This window comes from Spea bombifrons, chromosome 5 (genome assembly GCF_027358695.1).
Source record: "Spea bombifrons isolate aSpeBom1 chromosome 5, aSpeBom1.2.pri, whole genome shotgun sequence".
In the NCBI taxonomy this organism is placed as follows: Eukaryota; Metazoa; Chordata; class Amphibia; order Anura; family Pelobatidae; genus Spea; species Spea bombifrons.
The window spans coordinates 12,853,656-12,874,866 of record NC_071091.1 but is presented as its reverse complement, the minus strand read 5'-3'; the positions used below and the strand labels follow the sequence as shown (position 1 = coordinate 12,874,866).

Genomic DNA, 21,211 nt, shown 5'->3' with positions numbered 1-21,211 from the left:
TGCAAATGGTAAACTCTGTTTTGTATTTTATGTCTTAGAATTTTGTTTTTGTGTTATAAATTATTTTTCCCCCACAATACATGTTTAAACAACCCAACACATAAAAAATGATGGTGTGTATGCTTTATTAACCTATACATGTTACTCCTAGTACTTGTAACATATTGCACATTTACTTTTACCTCTCTTTAATACTGATGTTTAATCTATAGACTCGGGGTTTGTGTTTCTAATAGAATGACATTTATTCATGTTACTTTGTGGAATTACCGGTACTATGAAAATATGCATTATTTTTCCTGTTAATATCCATTTTGAATATAAAACTCAATTTAGAGAAAAATAAATCACATAATTAACATCTAGATTACTTTCTGTTTTTGTGTTTAATCATAGAAGTAAAGCTACAGGTCTGGTGTTGTCCTAATTATAACAACATGTTTACTTGTCAACTTACCTGGCCCAATATTTATTCAAGAAGTTGTGTTAATGCAATACTCGCTTTAGAAGTAGATACTTCAGAATGTTAATATGAAACCACCTTTGAATCTACCAGTAGACCCATGGAACATACTCGGTCAAGTAGGAAGGCATTAGGGGAATTTATAACAGCAGTTTTTACAACATCTAAGCAATGTCTACTTATAGTCCCATAACTCTGATCAGATATCAGTTGTATATCCTATTGTCCATGTTGGACAGAAACAGGGCTACTGAGGAGGCTGGAGAGATGCTGCGGAGGACAATGGAAGGAGGGACGGGGAACTGGAAAAGGACAAATTGAGAAGACGGCAACTAACTATGTGGAGACTTGTTGGGTTTACAAAAGACCATCGTCAGGTGAAAACTAACTTATTTAGAAGATCCAAAGAGCCCTAGTTAGGCAGGAGTGGTCTGAAAAGAGAAGGTCAAGAAGGTGATGTTTTACAAAAGATAGGTGGGGGAGGTGGCTGGGATAGTCCAGTTTCAGACACGTTTAGTCCTTTAACACGTCTCAGATGATACACATGTGAGATACACATACATTTCCACACATTCCCTCTTCCTAGAGTGCAAGATCCTTTAAGCTATTGTCATGGGATGCGCTACCTGGCATGTCCTGTTTACACATTGTATAGCTCTGCAGAATATGATAGCATTTCACAAATCAATAAATAATACTTCTTATTGAGTATTGTAGTTTTTAAAAATAATAATAATTCCCCTCCAGTTTCAATTCCACGTACGGTATATTCTTTTTTTAATATATCTAAACCAAATATAGGTCCTTTACAATTAAAATGAGCATAACACCAAATATACAGAAATATAAGATTAAAGAGTAATTGAGGGTACACGGCATCTCCTCTCATAACAGGACATCTGGTCACCCTGCATAAAGCATACATTGGTGACAGCTGCAGGTGAATAACAGCTTGCAGGGGGCGAGAGGAAGGTGACTTTTGGATACCTTCTATTTTCGGTAATCTGACTCAGCTTTAAGTACCTTATTGTGCATGCAAAGGAAAACATCCCGCTTGCACAGAGCCAGGCGGCTCTACAGGCCTCATATTAGGTTGCTTTTGGCAGGCTTTTACAAATGAGTTCTTGTCAAGCAATGCAAAGTGCTGAAGGTAGGATTAGCACTAGGATGTCTTTTCCCAAAGGTCACAGGTCACCGCACAAAGCTTATGAAAGTAATCTACAGAGGAAGCAAGAGACAGCTGTTAGCAGAGGCTGTGACTTCTCTTCATCATTCTTCTGATTTCTAAATTTTTTTCATTCCTGGGAGTGCTTTTTTTTTCATTCACACAACTAAACAAAATTGCCTTGTTTCATATTGGGGAAACCTTTCATGATATTTCTTCGTCCAGTGGGCAGTTTGTGTATAATTCACAGCACCCGTCCTAATGCTTCAACAAAGATAAAAATATCTGTGAAATCTCTCACACTCACTTTCACTTAGCTGATGGACAGACGTGTGACACTGAGTCTCCTAAATTATTCAAAAGTAAGCCCTAAACTCACAAACAAATACGTTGATTTCTGTGTTAAAATAGCAGCAGATTATTAATTTATGGAGCAGTCCATAGCAGGAGAGATGGAGAGGTCTCTAAATTCATATATAAGGGATCTGCAAAATAATAAGCACGATCACCTTCTGTTGATTATCTGAAGCTATTGGCATGTCGCTGATCTTCTGATCTTAAATGGTAATTTTCAACAACAGCGTCAATCAGCAACCTTTGTAGGCTTCACAAAAAGTGCATTGGTACCGCTGAAATCCAAAGCATTGACAAGTACACTAAGTACAGGCTGCATGATAGCACTTATAGCAATAGACAGGAGGTGGAAAGAATAGTAAAGTCTATTATTTTACTTAAATTTGCTGCCACAAAAGGTCTAGTCCTTCTAGGTCAATATAGGTCACAGCTCTCTTGATGGACTATTTGTTTTACTCCCTGAGGTGAGATCACTAATACTCTTACATATCTGGATATATTTGATCTGCACTTGACTGTGATGATCAAATATACTGTGTAATTCAGTATTTTTCATTCAGCTTGAACCGATTTCAATTTATTGGAGTTCCAGACTGTCTAAGTGAATCCTGGCCTCATTGGGAGCCAGTATAATCTCCCAGGACAGGTGTAATAAAATCAAATAATCTAAAATACTAGTGGGATTACCAAAATAAATTTATAATGTGTCATATCGACTACATTAAAATATAGCAGAGACTGCGGGTACAAATTTCTGAATATATCCAACTCCTGAATTATAGGCGTTCAAAAGAGAGAAATTAGAAGTTAAAGACCAAATGTTAAAGAACACAATAATATGTCATAACTGTGTGATATTTCTCTTACAGAAGATCGACTGTAATTCTTGGTATCTTTCTTTTCTCAGTGTAGGACGCCTTTAGCATGATTAGTCCTATGTTTGTTGTGATGCAGATACAATTCCCGATGTATTTATCTCTGCTCCTATATTTCAATAGTTCTGGGTAATGTCGAACGTTCATATGTTTCTCCTGCATTTGTTCTTTAATGGATATTGAAACCAGTGAGTTAAAACACCCTTCTACACCTCTCAAACTAACTAAGGTTAATGGATTGAAATTGGAGACACCTACTTCATGTATGCATCCCTTTCATTTTCTGTAGGTGGATCGATGTTCCTCAAGATGCAATCTTCGTTCTGTGATGACCCTCAAGGTCCTGAGTAGCAGGTACTAATACTGATGCGAGTAAATGCTACTTAGCTTGACATCAGGGTTTGGATGGATGTTTGTGAGATGTCAAGTCAGAGTATCTTACATTCATAGGAAAATACAGATAATTTATGAAGCCCTTACATGCTTATATATTGTTTCATTTCATATTGTGCTGGGGCAAATCCTGTGGGTGCAATCTGGGTGCTGGGGCAAGTCCATGTGTACATAATATATAGCTAAAATTGGAAGGCAGTCAAAAGCAGATAGACTTGGAGTTCACAGAGGTTGCTGGAAATAAAAAAAACAGAATTTTGGTAATTTATAAATATTACAAATATGTGCGTGCGTGTGTGCGCCGCTATCAAATCTATGTGTGCGCCGCTGTCAAATCTGTTGTGGGCTCAATCCCTGGATCTTTTGGAGACCTAACAACAACCCTACCTGCCCCCCATGTGCCTCCCTAAATATGATTGCTGGAGATGCCACTAGGGCCCAGCAGCAGGTTACAGGAGAAGAACCGGAATAGGCGAGTGACCATTTCCACCAACTTAGAAGCCAGGACTTTATTCATACTTAACAATGTGTGTGCCTATTCAATACATGACAAGAAAATGTCTGCATCTAAAGACATATTATAGAATAACCACACAGTTATTTAACACTATATAACCGAGCATGCAGAAGACTTATCTGTAGTTATTGTTTTGTCAAAAAGGTAATATTAATTTAAACCAACTTTCATGGTATGGTACGATAATAGTGGGTATCAACACAACATACGGTAATATGTCAAGGATACAAGCAATTAAACTATGCATTTATCATAGAGTTAACTACCAGTTCGGAAGTATTCTCAATTAAATCTGAATATTTCAATCTATACATTTTCGTAAATGTGAATTTCTAAAACACTCTTTATATTATTTGTGTCCATTTTACCTTTCATACTAATTGCTTGATGCGTAGAATTTCTCATTTGATAATTATGCTTTAATGCATTCATGTCTACACATTAGCAGTAAAACATAGCGCATGCATTGCACTGTAACAATTGCCTATTAAATTTATTTGACTGAGATTTATTTCCTTAATCTCATCCTCTAGATTGCGAGCAGAGCCCTAAAGTATCTATTTATATTAGTCTGTCAGTTCTAATTTCCTCAGACCCCTTGAATATATGTATTGCAAGAAGCTCTGCATACATTCTTAGCAGTATATAAATAATAATAATAATAATATATTATTATTATTATTATTATTATTATTATTATTACTGTATGCACATAACTCGTATTTCCGTGGACCATTTATATACCCGCAGTAGATTATGGGGTTAAACACAAAAAAAATCTTTGAATTTTGTCTACTAGTCCAGAGAAACACTCTTTGGGTTGCTGTGGGGACAGCACACTTTGCACTGGGTTATTTTTTACTTTTATATCCGTAACCCCCAAATACCACCTGGCAAGTAAGTAGAACACAAATACTACATAAAAAAATAGACTGGCTTTTATGCATAACCCTCATTGTTTTAACTCTTTGACTGCAAGAGGGATGAGAGTTCATAGTATACCATAAGTATATTGTACAGCGCTACAGAATGTGATGGCGCTATATAAAACAAAAAAATACTAATAATAATAAGTATATGAAAAATGAATGGTTAATGTGACCCTGGCACAATAAAATGGAAATTGTATTAGTGGGTAGAGCCAACAAAACAGGGTGTTTATTTTTAATACGTTGAGTAATTTTAAAGGCATTATTAGTAACACAATCCAATTATGACCTATTGTTTCATGATTAGTGAACCAGAAACAAAGGTTTAAAAGAAGACGCAAACTGATGAGCCACACGGATGCTGGTAAATGTTGTCTTCTATACACGGGATACCCGGTAGTGCTTGTAAGGGCCACCCTGTCATTAAAATATTATAAACCAGTCGAGGTTTCAATAGTTTTCGATAGTTTACAGTCAGTAATGACAGCTGATACAATAGGTGTAAAAACAGTCGGCTGTGTTGTAAATAAAGACAATCCGGTTATAAACACCAACTCATTGCCTGGCGGCTTACCGGGATAATGAACGTCTGCACCAAAGCCGAGTCAATAAAACACAAGGCAGTTAGCGGTATATATAATAAAACATACCATACAATGCTGTGAAATAATAAACTCTGGGCAAGGAAGGTAAACATTTAAGATTAATGTACAATTACTCCACAGTGATTCTAAAAGCCTCCCAACATTGACCTTCGATCGCGCTTTTGTTACAACTCCCCGTCCCGATCAGTCAGCACCTGAGGTTAGTCCGGAAACTATTAACGTCATATGTCTCAGGCTTTCTGCGGTTCTACAGAAGTGGACGCAGTATTTATCCAGAAACCACTGTCCAGTTCTGGAGATCATGGCTTTAGAAAGAATTTCATAGAATTTAAAGAAGGGCCAATAAAATGGAGTTTGTCTTATTAACAAAATATACAAGGAAAGACAAATACATTTTAACTTGCAGACCATGAAGACGGAATAGAAGCCTTTAAAATGTCTGGACATTCTAATACAAATAAAATAAAAGAGCCAGAACAAAGGCATGATTTAAAGTTAGAAGGTGGGAAAAGTATCCTTTACAGAAAGTGGGGTAAATTCATGGAAAATACATTCAGTGGAAGGAATTTGAAAAAGTTAAAAATGTGATTTAAAAAAATACATATTTTTTTTTTTGCCTTCACTATCTGTGTGGCCATTTTTATAAATCTGAAGTTACAATACAGTTTCACTTATAAAATTGGCTGTGCGGGGAGCAAGGCACTAATTATTTATGGTTCAGCAAAGCTCATTTATGTCATATACAGGATGCTTGTTCAGACTTCGATGGTATTCGCATCGTATGACACTGAGTGATACGGGGTGCGTGGAAACAGGAGCGTAAATAAAAAGGTTTATAAAAATAGAAGTATTTATAACGGTGAATGTTCCTTTTTTCCGCTTTTGAGTTGCACGACAAAGTATATGAAATATGGTATTTTTTACAGCTGCTTGTGCAAAGTCTTCCCTTTCATTTTCATGGAAGTATTTTCCTGTGAGGGACTGAAATGTTAACTTTTATAATAAATCACTGATATCAACTATATTTTTCAAGTCCTTTGAGGGCTCCTGCCTCAGCTTGTAAATAATTTGCAGTGTTTGGTACTTAAAAAGTTGCGCTCTAGTAAAAGATTGGCAGAAGTACATGATCCAAATATATTTATTTATAAAAAGGGTTTGTCCAGAAAAATAATTACGTTTTGAAGTAACAGGGTGGAGGGAGACAGGCTGTACTTACAGTTCTTCCCACACATCGGTTATAATGAAGACAACTTCGTATTGTAGATTTTAGAAGCCAAATCAGAGAATACAAAGTATAATAAAAACGTCATCAGCCTGCCTGCGTTTCCAATCACTAACTGGGAATTAATTCAAAAGATGCCATAATACTTAATGGTGGTGATTGACAGCACAATCCCAAATAACATGGAGCAGCAGCACACAATGTATTGTTTTCTTTAAAAAATCTTTCTTAAAAAGCTGGATTGCCTTGGAATTAATAACAACCCTCATGTTATTCAGGGTAATAACATAAAATATATTATTTAATAATTATGTCAATAAGATATTAATTTAACTCACCAACAACAGACAGCTAATATTTAAAATTTTAGCTTTCTTGCGCCACTACAGAGGAAAAATATAATATCATTCTGATTCTGCTCCAGGGCCAGTCCAGAACCGACTGCGAGTCAAATTTACTCTACAGAAGAACAAACAACCCCAGATGTGCGTCTCGTCGTTCATGGGCCTCGTCGTGGGGTCCAGGTGAGTCCAGACGTGGACTTTGATTTGGGTTAAAATGCGGTGCAGTCCCACTGATTCAGCTCCTTGGTAAGCAATATAGCCATGAAAATTAGATAGGACTCGCCAAACTTGGGGTGCTTTGACTTAGTGGTGGGGTAAGCAATATACGGCCGTATAGTGTGACGGAATCCCCAATATTCATGTTTTTTGAATGGTATTCGCTGGGTATGCGCTGAATTCCTGCCATGTTCTGCGTGCGTATAACACAAATATCAACAAGGTCTCTTTCCCATAAAGCTGTTGACCTCCCACCTTTAGGTTTAGATCAGTAAAGGGGCAGTATAATGATAAATTACCCCTTCAATTTACATCGCTGAAACCACCCAGCACTTGTCTTTCCACATCTGGTCATTCAAAGGAAAAGGCCCCATGGTGGGAATCATTTTCATGATCAGTAATTAGGCAGTTAGTGAACATAAACAAATCAAGCCAGTGGCTTCTGACATGCAAATGAAAGTGTCTCCTAAACACCCCAATCCTAGAACTTACATCTGTTCCACAGCTGATGGGCTTTAAATGCCTTCATTTCCCAAATGGTGCTATTTTATCTCCGCTGCCAAAACATTACTTTGTGATACGCTATTTTACTAAGCCGATTCATCAAAGGGTCTAATGAAAACTTACCGCACGATAGCGCCAAAGAATAACATTGCATTAATAACACTTATGTCACTGTGATGCTAATACAATACATTCGTTCTAATGCCTACTGATGAAGGTGGGAATATATAATATTATAATATAGATTCCCTTTTATTGCATCTATGTACGTGAATGTATGTTTATTTCATGTTTCACTTCATTATAATCCCATTTTGTAATTCCAAAAATGTATATTTATATTGACGTCAGATTATCCAGTTTTACCTAATCCCTTCTATGTAGGACATTCTTGTCGTAGATATGAGTGTTTTTTCCCACCTGGATTCTCAATCAGCAGAGATCCATCTCTTTTTCACACCTCGTTAAGAGCCCATTAAACAGGCCAACAAAGTCTATGCGCTCGGACCGCTAATTTAAGGTATAGGTGGCCGAAACCACACATTGGTCCTCAAGAAGGTTCTTTGGAGCAAGATGTCCCTTCTGATAACCTGTTAATGACATTACACTTTCTCCTACGTCCTGCAAGGATTCTGATATACACCGAGGTTTAATTACTCAACTCTCCAGTGAATAAATCTTTCAGACTTCTTTCAGTGCTGGCTATTAAAAAGCAGACAGTGGCTGTTAAATTCATGTAGGAAGCCTCCGTAGCTCTTTTTCCCTGGGAATCCAGAAGGGCAATTATCAAGGCAAGATAATTACGAGGCCAAGTACTAAATCTGAAGCAATCAGATACATTGTTGGTTATTCTAGATTGTAAGATCATTTGTAGCAGGGCCCTCCTCACCTTCTGGCATTACCTGTTATGTCTGGTTCGCTCACTGTACAGGGCTGTGGAATATGATGGCGCTATATGAATCAGTAACAATTATAATACATGTAAAAAGGGTTTCCGGTGTAACTTTTTAAATCATCATCTCATGAAAGAAACCAATGGAATGGAGGAATATGAATGAAGGAATATTCGATTTCCATGGGACAGTCTCTGTTTGTAACCATACCCCGCTGTCCTGCAGAGCCCTGCCACTGTCACGCTATTCGGGACAGAGGTAGATCTTGGCATAACAGCGGCATTTGGGACCACGATCCCGTAGTCCACAATTCATTCTCCGGTGTCTGTGAATATGCAGGATGTGTGCCCGGCACAGGTATGTAACTGGACCATTTAACTGATTGCTATGGTGAAAATAATTTTATACATCATATTATTGGTTTCTTTGGTCACATCAGATTAGCTTCTTGTTTACTTTGTTCTACGTCTCTGCGATTCGTAGTCCGTAGTCTCAATATGATTTGGTTGGCGCCGTACAGTGGCGATCGGGAACTTTTTTCAGTTAATTCCAGAAATAATACATTTCTACTGAATCGTGATAAACATACCATTTGTCGTGAAGTGAAGGCTTTTGGAAGGTTAGTGGTGCACTTTGTGTTGAGTCGCTTGCTTTCTCATTACACCGCTCATTTGTTGTGGAATGGCTGAGCTACCGATGAACTGTAAACTACCCCTAATCTTTCTTTTTTGATTTATGCCACCAGCCTGGAAATCCACAGAGGTTACCGGGAGGGCACTGTGGTCTCCTCCTCACCAATCAGAAGCTGTTTGACATAGTGTGGGATTATCATTGGTGGGCTTGCGTTTTGGAGATGGACCCCACGCATTCCTTTCTATATACTGCAGTTGTAGGAACTTTTCAACATCTTTATTATCTATTATTTTTAATGTTAGCCACTCAAAACAATTTAACACAATTTTCACACTGTAGTAGGCTGTTTTTCCAAGTGGTACGACATTCTAAAAATAATAATAATTATCTTTTCTATAGCACCAACAATATGGGCAGATATTTTTACAATACATATTCAAAGCTTCTGACAAAACTACAACCGACAGACTAAGACGAACCGAGACATTAGGAAGAGAGGACAATGCTGTCCTGTCTTTATAAGCAGAGAAGCTTTACCTTTAGTAGACACGATGACCCAGATCTTAGTTCAATAATCCAAGTGATGGTGATTACAGTTTTAATTAGCCTTTATCTGAATGGCAGTTAGAACAAACAAATACATTTTAATTATTTCATTCCATTAGATGCTTTCCCCCTTTTAGTGTGTATATATATATATATATATATATATACTGTATACAATTATTGGAAATACATGAACCACCCTTAGCAATTTTGATTTTCTAATACTACCTAAGCATGGAAAGGCTGCTCTACTTTAGCTGTCCTTGTGCCATATTTCCAACAAAAAGAGCATGCGCAGTCTGTGTAATATTCTATGAGCAGGTGATGTTCTGATGCAGTTATTACAGGGGGGGGGGATATTATCCATCGAAATGTCCTAACTACAGTAAGTAAATCCACGGTATATGAGCTGTAAAAAGGAAACAATGATAGAACAATGCAAAGCCCATGGAGATTCGATCAGCTTCAGACCTAAGTGAGCCTGGATCTAACTTACACTGCAATCGAGTGCCCAAAAATATTGTGCATTTTTTTAATCTAGTAAAAAGATCTACATGGAATTAACTAATTTCAAAAATGCTCCTAAAACCGACCTCAAAAATTTCCACACAAAGTTACACAACAGTAACAGCAATGTGCGATAGATTAAAATGATTAATGTGGGACTTTTTCTAGACTATAAACGATGTCACTCTGTGTTTCCCCCATTGTGTTTCCAACGTGGATCGTAGAAACATTTTAATTATTACAAGTAGCTGTTTTAACGGGAAAACGTGCGGTGAAAGAAATAGAAAAACAAAAACACAACATCGGTGCTTTTGTAAATTCATTAGATGAAAGAGACTCTGTATGGTTGGCAGCCTTATTGACCTGCGCTCACGTTTCTCTTGAAATATAAATCTTCTGTGGTCAAGAGTCACATCGGAGCAATAAAACTGTTGAATAGACATTAGCTTCTAATGTGATGAATCCAAGACAAAAGGTGTTATCTTATCTCTCATCAGTGTTTGTGGACCTGACACATTTATGGCTTGTGATGTAAAGCTATAAAAAGACTTATACCAGAGGATTGAGCATTAAAGATCAGAAAGCTGACGAAGAAAAGCAATGGTTATAATACCAAGTCCTAATCACTGACATAGAGAAACAGGTTAAGAACATCTACTTCTTTAATGCTACAGTCATCAGATCTTCCACCCGACATCTCCATGGGCTGGTACCAGGTCCCCATCCTTGGTATGGAAACGACAGCAACCTGGAGGGAAGGAATATCTTTTTCTGTAACCGTGATTCTTTATCAGCATTATTTAGTTTTTTTTTTGTAGACATTTTAGTCTGCCTTGATTCAACATAAAAAAAAGTAAAGTCACATACGTTTTTGGGACCTCAGAGGTCTCTTTACAAAGCCGTCCTGAGCCAATCAACAACAATCAGCTACTTATTAACAAGAGAGATAAAGAACGTAAAGGAAAATTATTATTATGTAGATCGTGGGACTAGGAAGTTAAGATGGTTCCTCCATGCACAGTCCATGATTAGGTCTTACACCGAACCACGAACAATGTCTACAGACCCAGGCATCAGACAGAGGTGCATGTTTCGGATGTATTACTTATAACAGGTGTCTGTCTTACTAGGAAGAGTTTAAAGTTGCTTGTAATGGGCATTAAACACCCATTGTTTCAGGGATAAGTAACTTGCCTCCCCCTTGTGGCCGGGAGATTCTTTTGTTTCTACCAAAAGGGTAAATGAGAGTTATTAGCACGGGCTATGTTTAAAAAAAAACAAAAAAAAACCCCAAAACAACAAAAAAAAGAACACTGCTTGTAAGTCATCATCAAGGTGCTTTATTGAATAAAGCATTGCGTAGGTTTGAGGTTGTGATGAGCACTAAGAGATAGAACATGGGTTTATCTCATTCCATCCAATTAAGCAAAGTTGAAGAATAATGGTTAACAGAGCTTTGCACAGACAAAAAATGCAAGAAGGGAATAATCTTAACCCGCATACTTATATTGGCCACAATAAACATTATATGTAGGTCAAATAGGTACTTCCTTCCCTAAAGGCTTGTTCTAATGCTCATGTTTGTCAGTATATTGGTAAACCACAAAAAGGGGGTCCGCGATCCTCGAGTACGGAACAGAACCTCAGTAACCGAGCGTCTACTCCTTTAGCATGTTTAACAGTTTTCTTTAGTTTGCGGGAGAGATACAGTTTCAAGAATAGCTTGGATACCCTGTATAAAGCATTTATAAATCAGAGATTTCTTGGAAGTCACCTTTGATTGACCTATGCATTATAACAGGGCCAGGCCTGCCATTCTTGTAGAGAAAGGAACCCTGAAAATGCAGAATGAATTCTCCAACTAACTCCTTTAGTGATTTTAAAACCCACAATTTGTTTAAAACGTGCGCACCAATAATGATCTATACGGTCAGCCCGAGCTTTAAAAACACACGCAGGCATGGAAACTCTCGCTTATTGTCATCGGTAACTCCGACGCGCTCCGTTACGGAATATGTAGGATGTTTGATGCCAAATATCTTAGTGGGGCTCAGATTGAAAGGACACCAATGTGTTCCTTAATCACAACAGATCTATCTAAAACTTTAAGTCTACCGAAGTGGCCCAGTACACTAGTTCTAATTGTTTAGTGAATACACCAAGTAGCACGTGTGCACATGTATAAATACACGCAACGCTCGTTTCAGGACACATGTTGTAAATAATCTTGCCCCCAACACATGTAAAGTGCTGCAGGGGGGGACGAATTGTTTGATTAAGGGAACACTACAGCCCCCAAATGGGTATATATTTTATGTACATTGGGAGTCTGTTTTGCATGGATTATAGTGAATTTTTGGGTAGAAATCTGAGGCTTTGGAACACTGGCACTTCAGGGCAAAAGGAGCAGTAAATAAGACATCAGGATTGCCAACAAACGCATGTATATGTTTTCATGCAGTAAAATGGGTGGAATCGATGCTGAATTCAGAGTGTATTCTCTATATATATACCTTTACAGGGGAAACTAATGCCTCGAGGATAATGTATACAGTGATGTAGGACGGCATTGACAAAAAACTACTTTAAATCAAAGGCAGCTGTCCAGATGTTGTACCGCAACTCCCATGATCCTCTGCCAGCAGCCAATAAATCTTATTTCGTGTAATGCCCACTCCGTATCAGCTATTTGCCTCGGGAACTTGGTGCTTTATTAGCCGTAAATCACTAAAGCCAAAGTCCTGTCTCACCCGGAGAGTTATAAAGCATTTCTTTATACGGCGTAATACAAAATTTTGTGAATTTCACTATGCTTTAGGTGCGGGCAGCGGATCGTTGCTTCTGAGAGAATTCAGTATACCACAGATGTTAGAAAATGTTAACGACATAAACGTTCCCACACACTCTATATACCATAACGGTCCCATAACGGTCCCACGACGCACTGCGCCCAGGAGTTTAGTAACTAAGGCTTGTACGCTTACATGGCAATGTTTTTAAGAGTTAAACAAGAGACATGAAACGCATGAAACGGTTATTATTTTATGTGATTGAAATATCACAAATGACACATCATACCTGTGCTCTGTAAAAGGCAGTCATGCAGCCTAACTGGCTACAACACTCAAGTTCTGACTACCTAATGTCATATATAAAGGGCGCAGGACTTACATCGGTGCACTGATAGAAAACGTCTCCAAGACTTTCCAGCCGCACTGTGGCTATGCAGCTGTTACACTATAACTCCCACTAACCCCAGTATGCTCATGGGCACATATTTACCACTTCTACCACCAATCTGCAACAAGCTGCTAAATTCTGAAGAAAGGTCGCAGGGCTTTATTTAACATTTTGAACGCCAACGGCATGAGAAATACAACAGAGCAACATGTATGTCACAAATGGAACAGATCCCCTACGCAATTAAGTAGGTCCGAACAAAATGCCCGCCATCAGGGGTTCATAGCAATGCGGGATACTTTTCCGACCCACATAAAAATGTGTTCACAGATTCCAAACGCTGTTAGGGTCGCCCACATACAAAAACGGACAGAAAACAAAATGATAGAATAACAGTAAAATATCAGTGACCCCTGACGTGTTTGTTCTTTGTGTTATGCGTGTCCATGTGTTTTCTACTGCAACACGGTTACGTTTTATACAGACATTTAGGCATCACACTGGAAATATTAATAAAATGCCCTAGTTCTAACAATGTAAACAATAATCTCCAAAAAAATCTTTCCTTACCCCTGTCCATGAGCCCCTTAACCGCCGGGGCGCTTTACAAGGGGAACAGCTCTGAGGCAGGAAAAATATGAAGAAGAAATTCAGCCATTCCTACATTTCATTAAAAAAATAACCCTTTATGTCCCTTTGCCATTTTCCAAACTATTACATTTCTGGGTTATTAGTATTGCCTAAAACTACACAAGCTTAAAGCTCTCGTAACACAGACCGGGGCCGACAGCCTCCTTAAAACGAAACACGTTATGGCCGAAGTCGGAGTGCAGATTATTATTAAAGAGTGCAGACGTGTAACAAGGCGTTATGATAGCATTGATGAGTCCAAAAAGAGTAGAAATGAAGTTTTAAGCATCCGTGGTTGTAGTCCTCAGTAACCCTGCCTCTGATTTCTAGCGTTCAGAAAGCTATACTTAAATGTGAAGAGTTTGAATTGCGGTGAGAGGAGAAAAAAGCAGATTGGAAAAAAATGTACAATTCCAACTTTTTTTCTCTTTTTTCTTCTTCTCTGTAATGAAATACCACCCTCACCACTCTAGGTTAAAAAATAAAATAAAATAAACTGATCTACAGTTTATCGCATTGAACCGGTTTAATAAACATGCATTTGTGTTGCTGGATAAGAAATTCTTCATCTGTCTGTAATATCGTTACAGTCTGTGCATTTGCGTTCGCGCAACTCGCGTTGTAGAGTTGGTTTATCTTTCTTTTCTGAAACGTGATCGAGTCAAAAGGTGAGTAGGAAGCGACTGAGATTTGTAATCCCTGCGAGTACCATCTTTGCCAGAAGATGCAAGTTATTGGGGATCCTCAGTGTATGGCGAGCATTGGATACAGAGAGTTCTGTTGATCTATCCCCCCACGTTGCATCGGTATCTTTTCTTCCTTCTACGATGTTTCATCGGTAACACGAGAGGTTACGTCAGAATGTTGTTAATAAAGTCCAAGAAGCGTTTAGAATACTGTTCGGGGTTAACAGTGGAAATCTCCGCACCGGCCTAAAAATGAAAATATATTTAAGTTAATCGACACAACAGAAAGAAAGTTTGCACATTTCTTTTAGCCGGATTTATATATTTTATAATATATTGAATATCATACTTTATTCCAAAATCAGTTGGCTTCAGCAGTAAATTAGGCAAATCTGCACATACGTGACATAACAGATTACGATGTGAAACAGTGATTCCTATATCCGGCAATACTGAGCTTTATGATCTCATCAAGGGACTTTTTTCATTAAATAAGCCAGTTCAGTCATTCAGCCGGCTATACACAAGCCATTGGAGAAGCTTGGCGGTGAGAGAAAGTAGAGAGATATGGCTGTAGTCTGACCGGCAAGTAGGGTTCAGGGATGGTTTTTTGAAGACCTAAAAAATCCAGTGCAGAGGGATTTACAGAACATGTAAGTTAGGGTTGGCACAAAAGTGGATGATAGAGACCAGGTAAGATCAGAGGGGGTGTATTCAAGACCTGAATGAAGAGAACTGGCTCGGGGTAAGGGAGAAGGAAAGTAAAGGGTATATGAAAAAGCAGAGTTGGACAGACATTGGGCAAAGGAGGGATAGCGTGCACAGATTTCATGTCTAATTGTGCCGCTCTTCTCTAAAGGGTAACTTGCAAAGTCACAATCTTTAAGGCTAGTAGAAGGGGTGGTCATGACTCGGCTTAGTAGTAAATGGAGGCTACCAAATAGGTAACAGTGTTAGTAAAGTGCTATAGGACCCCGCTTCCTGATCACTGTGCAATCAGCTGCAACAGAGATCAAATATTCTCTCTTTCAAACATATAATAAATGCAAATCTTAAAAAAGAAAATAAAAAATAAATAAATGATTGAATACAGTCTGTAAGAAAATGCCCCATCTGTCCTTGAAAACACAATACATAATCTGCATGTGCACACCACACATGAAAAAGCAACTTTGATTTCCAGAAACATTACAAACCTACAAAGTCCTAGAGAAGGATCGCTGCTGACCTACAACCGAGAGCTGTGAAAGCATCAATACTTACACCATGTTTTACAGTTTTTGCTGCGTGAGCTGCTTTCTTTTTAGCATCGTAGTGAGTTAATATATCTATAATGGCCATGAAGTAGACTTCTTTCCTTGGTGCATCTGGAGGGAAAAAAAACCTCATTATTATATAATTGACATGAAAAAATTGTACGCTGCTGGAGCGAGCCAAGTACAGAAAAGTCTGATCTGGCATTCGAATCCTTTTATATTTCATAATATGTGGTCATATACAAATTAAAAATCCATAAACTGTGATCAACATGTAACGATATGGAATAAGTCCTTACAGTAGTATCTTTTGACCCAAAACTGAGTGTGAGTGTTTGAGATCACATGACCTTTTTTATTTTTAGTGTAATTGTGGATTTTAACTACAATACTTCTGTCTTACTACTTATAGCTAAATAAATGTAAAACACACATTAATAGGTAGCAACGTACTGTCATGGCTTTTAATTCCATACACATCTATTGTTGGATCAAACTCCCCAGGAGCTAGGGGTCTTGTGCTGTTCAGCGTGTTCCCAGGGCTGTCTGGTGGAGTGCCAATGGGATGTGTCCCATCGCTTTCTCCTTCATCTTCACCCTCGTTGTCTTCGCTCTCAACCTCCTCTTGCTCAGCTCTTTCCACGTCATGGATTCCCACGAGCAGACTGTAGTCCATCAGCTTCAACTGAGCTAAAAACTAAAGTTCATCAAAAGGCAACATCATTATGATGTATCTAGAACGTGTCGGCACACTCAAAGAAGAAAAGAATAAAACATAAATGAAAAACAAAAAAAAAATGAGAACGAGGATGAGACCCATTAAAGCAACATCCCTTTATGCATCATTATTTATTATGGAGGATGCTATGATTTGTGATGATGATTTGTCTCTATTAGTAGGTAACTGCCAATGTTCCCAATTTCTGCTGGCGTAACTTGTGTGATTGAGCTGGCAATTTCTCCTATGACTATAATTCATATATTTTAATATACCCTGGCCTAAAATGGATTAATAAATATAGGGTGGTGATGGTACGTTCAGTCAAAACTGTGAACCTTATGATATGCACCTCGACAAAAAGCCTGCCAATCTGATCTGGCCTGGAAACCCCACCAGGGGATGTTTTTTGGCCACGTCATTGCTGTAGTTTGTAAGAGCGGAAGTAACTATTCTTTGAAATTAAATGACTATTGTTGATTTTTTTTTTAAATGTGTGTTTTCCAGAATTCCAGTAAACAAAACAATCAGCTCATTACAGGCTTCTGTTTCAAATAAACACATTGTTTTTCCGAGTATGAAGAATATATTCTGAATCGTCCAGTAAAAGCCAACGCATGGTCCACAACTGAAGAAATTACCTCCACGTCTTTCTTGAGTTTTTCCCGAAACATCTTTTTGTTGTTCTCGTCGATACAGATCTTCTGGCCATCATTTATGAAATCATTATCTTTGTAAGTTGGCAGTTCTTTGGCCTTAAAGGAAACAAGCAAACATGAGTATAGAAGAACACAGGCCATACAATAAGAAATGACCAAATATGTGCAAGTTGATGGTTTTAATGGTAATAATAATAGCAAAGCACAATGTACACGGTCATAGGAGACGTGAAGTAGGGGCAGCGTGGCATCTTTAGTGTTTAAGGACAACTTTGAACACAGGGCTTGAGGTAGGGACCTGATACTATGACCATATACTATTGGTTCTATCTGTAGATATTTTTGTAAGAAAATGTATGTTTGATACATTTAAGGTTAATTTTTAAAAACGTGGATGTAGCTGTATTAGAAAAAAAATATTTAAGTTGGCCCTTTTAATTGCTGTACCTATCCATAACCTTTCAGGATCTCAGAGGTCTCTTCTTTATTTGATCTAAAGAAGACCACATGTAACTTTAGATCTTTTTCTAAATGGGTCCGATAAAAGGTTTTAAAATGAATGATTCCAACCAATTAAAAAATGTTTATCAGCATTACCTCACATATGTTATGGCTACCATAGCAGTCAATTCGATATTTTTCGGTGTTGTGATATTATTGCTCCCATGTTCTAGATCATGTTCTAGATCATGGTAGGAGTAATATTCCGACTGTCTATGCTAGATCGGTGTCCACGATAGCTGAACAAGTACCTGGATCCTAAACATCCCCAGTAACATGCATTGGTTTTATAACAGACCCAATAGACACTGTGCTCTAAATAATATTTGTTTGAACAAAAAATACATTTAGCACAATGTTCAGTCTCTAACCTGTCGGCAGTCATTTTTTTTTCCTTTCCCCTTCTTACTTAATTGCCTACTGAGCGCCACACTTCCTAAATTCTGGCTGTCTGCCCAGACTGTCAGTACTAAAGAAGAAGTAACTTGAACGATAACCTCTAATTTTATACTGCATTGGAACTACACCACCAGGCAGGCCACCAGGGATGCTAAACGCTTCCCTATCATGCTTTGGAGAGACGGAATCTGCCATGGATTCCTGAGATTTGTTCTATCAAAGAACAATGAATCGTCTGCGGGAAGAAGAAAGTCAAAACAGATGCAAGAACGTGACAACTGGTCAATGTCATTTCAGAAGCCCAAGACATCTGTTGTAGAATGTCCTGACGCTTCTCCTGCAGATGCACACCAGAGAGCCACGTCTCTGCCTTCCACTCCAGAGATTTCACCCCCCCCTCAAAATAAACATGCAAGAAATGCTGCATTTGCCAAACTAAACAAGATATCTAGCGATAGAATAGGAACGTGTCCGGAGGCTATGGCTTCTTCCCAATCTACTGAGAACATAAACTGCCTCTCAAGTCTCCAAACGCTGGCAATTCCTACCAATTACACCTTTGTTTTTAGGATACATTTCTATAGACATTGCTTAGCATTTGCCAGATTCCTTTGTCATTTTCTGTCCGCATATATAAATCACGTATGTGAACATTGTGTTTTGGCCACAATGCCGGGGACACATACTAAGAACCGCGCCGGAAAAATCACTCAAATTCTTATATTAGAAATGACATTTTTTGTCCTAATGCAATATTGTCCTAATGACCAGCCCTGAAAATCAGTATTATAATCTATGTAAAGTCAACTTATTGCATTTTTTCACATTATAACAAACACTATATTTCTTAAGTGGTCACTCCAGGCACTTTAATGAATATGATAACTGAATGGTCCCTTTAGTTTCAAGCTTTTTATTGAGTCTCAAACGTAGGCCAGAGTTTGCCGAAGTCTGCAATTGTGGCTTTAATTTTATATATAAAAATCTGTGAATGTGAAAATGGAGAATCAGAAAATGCTATTCGGTAACGAGAGAGATGTACGTGACATGTATGTGATAATGAGAGAGATGTATCACGTGACCAGCGGGTACTGCCACCTCCCAAACACAGCAGAAGGGGTAATATGATCAGGGAACGCTCAAATGGGGTATATTTGTTTACGCAGACACATTTATTAAATACGTTTTCACACCATGGGAGGTTTTAAGGTTTCAAAAGCATCTAAGAGAAAACATTTGGGGGACAGATAATCCAGTTAAAATTGCTAATTATATATAAATGGAATAACATAATATTTATAATCGCAAGTTTGTTAACGCGCAAGATACATTATAACGATAGAGAATCTGTGCCTCGCTCCTTCCACCCTTTATATGGCAGCAACTCTCCTGCTTCACACATTATGAAAACATATTGGTAATATGATGGCGCTATATAAAACAATAAATAATAATAATAATAATAATATTTTACACCTGCAGTCATGTGATACTGTGAAAGGAAAATTATAGGTCTAAATGTTTTGTTGCTGTATTGCCACATATTGGGTCTACATAGTTATTAAAACTATTGAAGAAATTATGAAAGTAGACATCTGGTTACTTTAATTTGTATAACTGCATTAGTGTTCTGTCTCAGTAGGACAGCACCTTTAAAATGTTGCTTCAGATTTATACAAGTAATTGTTATTTTAAAAGCCGCCTTTTGTATTTAAAGCAATAGATCATATGGCGAGTCAGGTTTTTGCTCCTTACGTGAAGACATGTTCATATTCTACTATATTCTACTTCCATCCTTAAAACACTTTAGTTGCAATGGTGACTTCATCAGGAGCTTTGTATTCTGGAGATTTCTGTTCCTCAGCAATTTTATCTCATCAACATTTTCTAGCATTTCCACAGCAGATACGATAAAACAAATATAAAATTATTCCAAATTCCAAGAATTTCTCCAATCACAGGCCACATGCAGTTGGAATTACATAAAACACATACAAAATTAATTTCTATTAAAATGAATAAAAATCCCCAGTACCTTTTCTTTGTCGCTGGCTTCTCTAGCTACGGTGGAGCCCTGGGAAACAGAAAGGAAATTACTTAACATTAAAAAAAAAATGTGATGCATTGTTGCTATTTATAAAAACACTTAAATACATGTAAATGAGATTAAAACAATTAAGCTGTTTCATGTAAATACACGTGCCAATGGGTTCATTAGTCATTATCTCCAATTTACTCGATGCTTCTGGGAAAGTAGATTTCTTATCAGTTTAGATGTATAACATGTCCAAAAGTATTTATTGTTAATTACATAGGCTATTTTAGTTTCTATCCTTTGAAGAAAATGCTATTTTTTATATTTTATTTTGCATTGTTTCAGTTTTAGTTCATTTACACTGTGATTCAGGCACTCGGAAGGCTTAATGAATCCGCTGATTGGATTTTAAAAGCTTGGAATTTTAGGCTATTTTACGACTTTTTCCCTTTTTTTTGCCCAAGGCAGCTTTGTATCCATGAGTTACAGGGCGCTCGTGCGAAAAATCATGAAGCTACGTTATGGAGAGCGCCGTCTGCTAAATCATGAAGGCAAATCCTCTTTACATGCGTTTGTACGGACAAGATCATTCAGCGGCGATCCTCTGCTCAGGAATTCCGGGAAAGGAATGGTGACCGGACCAGATTATCTATAATGCTGATGGAGAAATGTCTACTGCGGCCCGTATGGACGGCATATTCCCCCTTGGTCTGGTAACATACCCCGAGCGGGGACCTTGATCATGCACTTTTTTGTCTTTTTTATTACCAATGCTCAGATGAACAGAAATATAATGTGTGTCCGAATTCTTATCTGGATTTAACTCCAATTCACAATTAATATCTCATTAAATGTGATTTAACGCTTTTTTACCTAGAAATTATAAATAAATAGTGTGATGTAAAAAACCCACCGGATATAATACAAGCGACTCAACAAAGGACATGTTAACAAAATTGTTTAATTTAAAAAAATGAGAAA

The 21,211-nt window shown here is 37.8% G+C and overlaps 1 protein-coding gene across 1 annotated transcript in view; it reads right to left on the bottom strand.

Moving 5' to 3' along the window:
• Positions 1-13,195: 13,195 nt before the first annotated feature.
• The window catches only part of LOC128497195 (phosphatidylinositol 5-phosphate 4-kinase type-2 alpha), a 51,742-nt gene continuing 43,726 nt past the window's right edge, over positions 13,196-21,211 (bottom strand). Inside the window, exons 7-11 of the mRNA XM_053467142.1 lie at positions 20,231-20,269; positions 17,278-17,391; positions 16,372-16,615; positions 15,926-16,029; positions 13,196-14,908 (exon numbers count right to left, since the gene is read on the bottom strand). Of these exons, the coding sequence (XP_053323117.1) occupies positions 14,828-14,908; positions 15,926-16,029; positions 16,372-16,615; positions 17,278-17,391; positions 20,231-20,269 (582 nt within the window). The 3' untranslated portion in view covers positions 13,196-14,827. The remainder of the gene's footprint in view (positions 14,909-15,925; positions 16,030-16,371; positions 16,616-17,277; positions 17,392-20,230; positions 20,270-21,211) is intronic.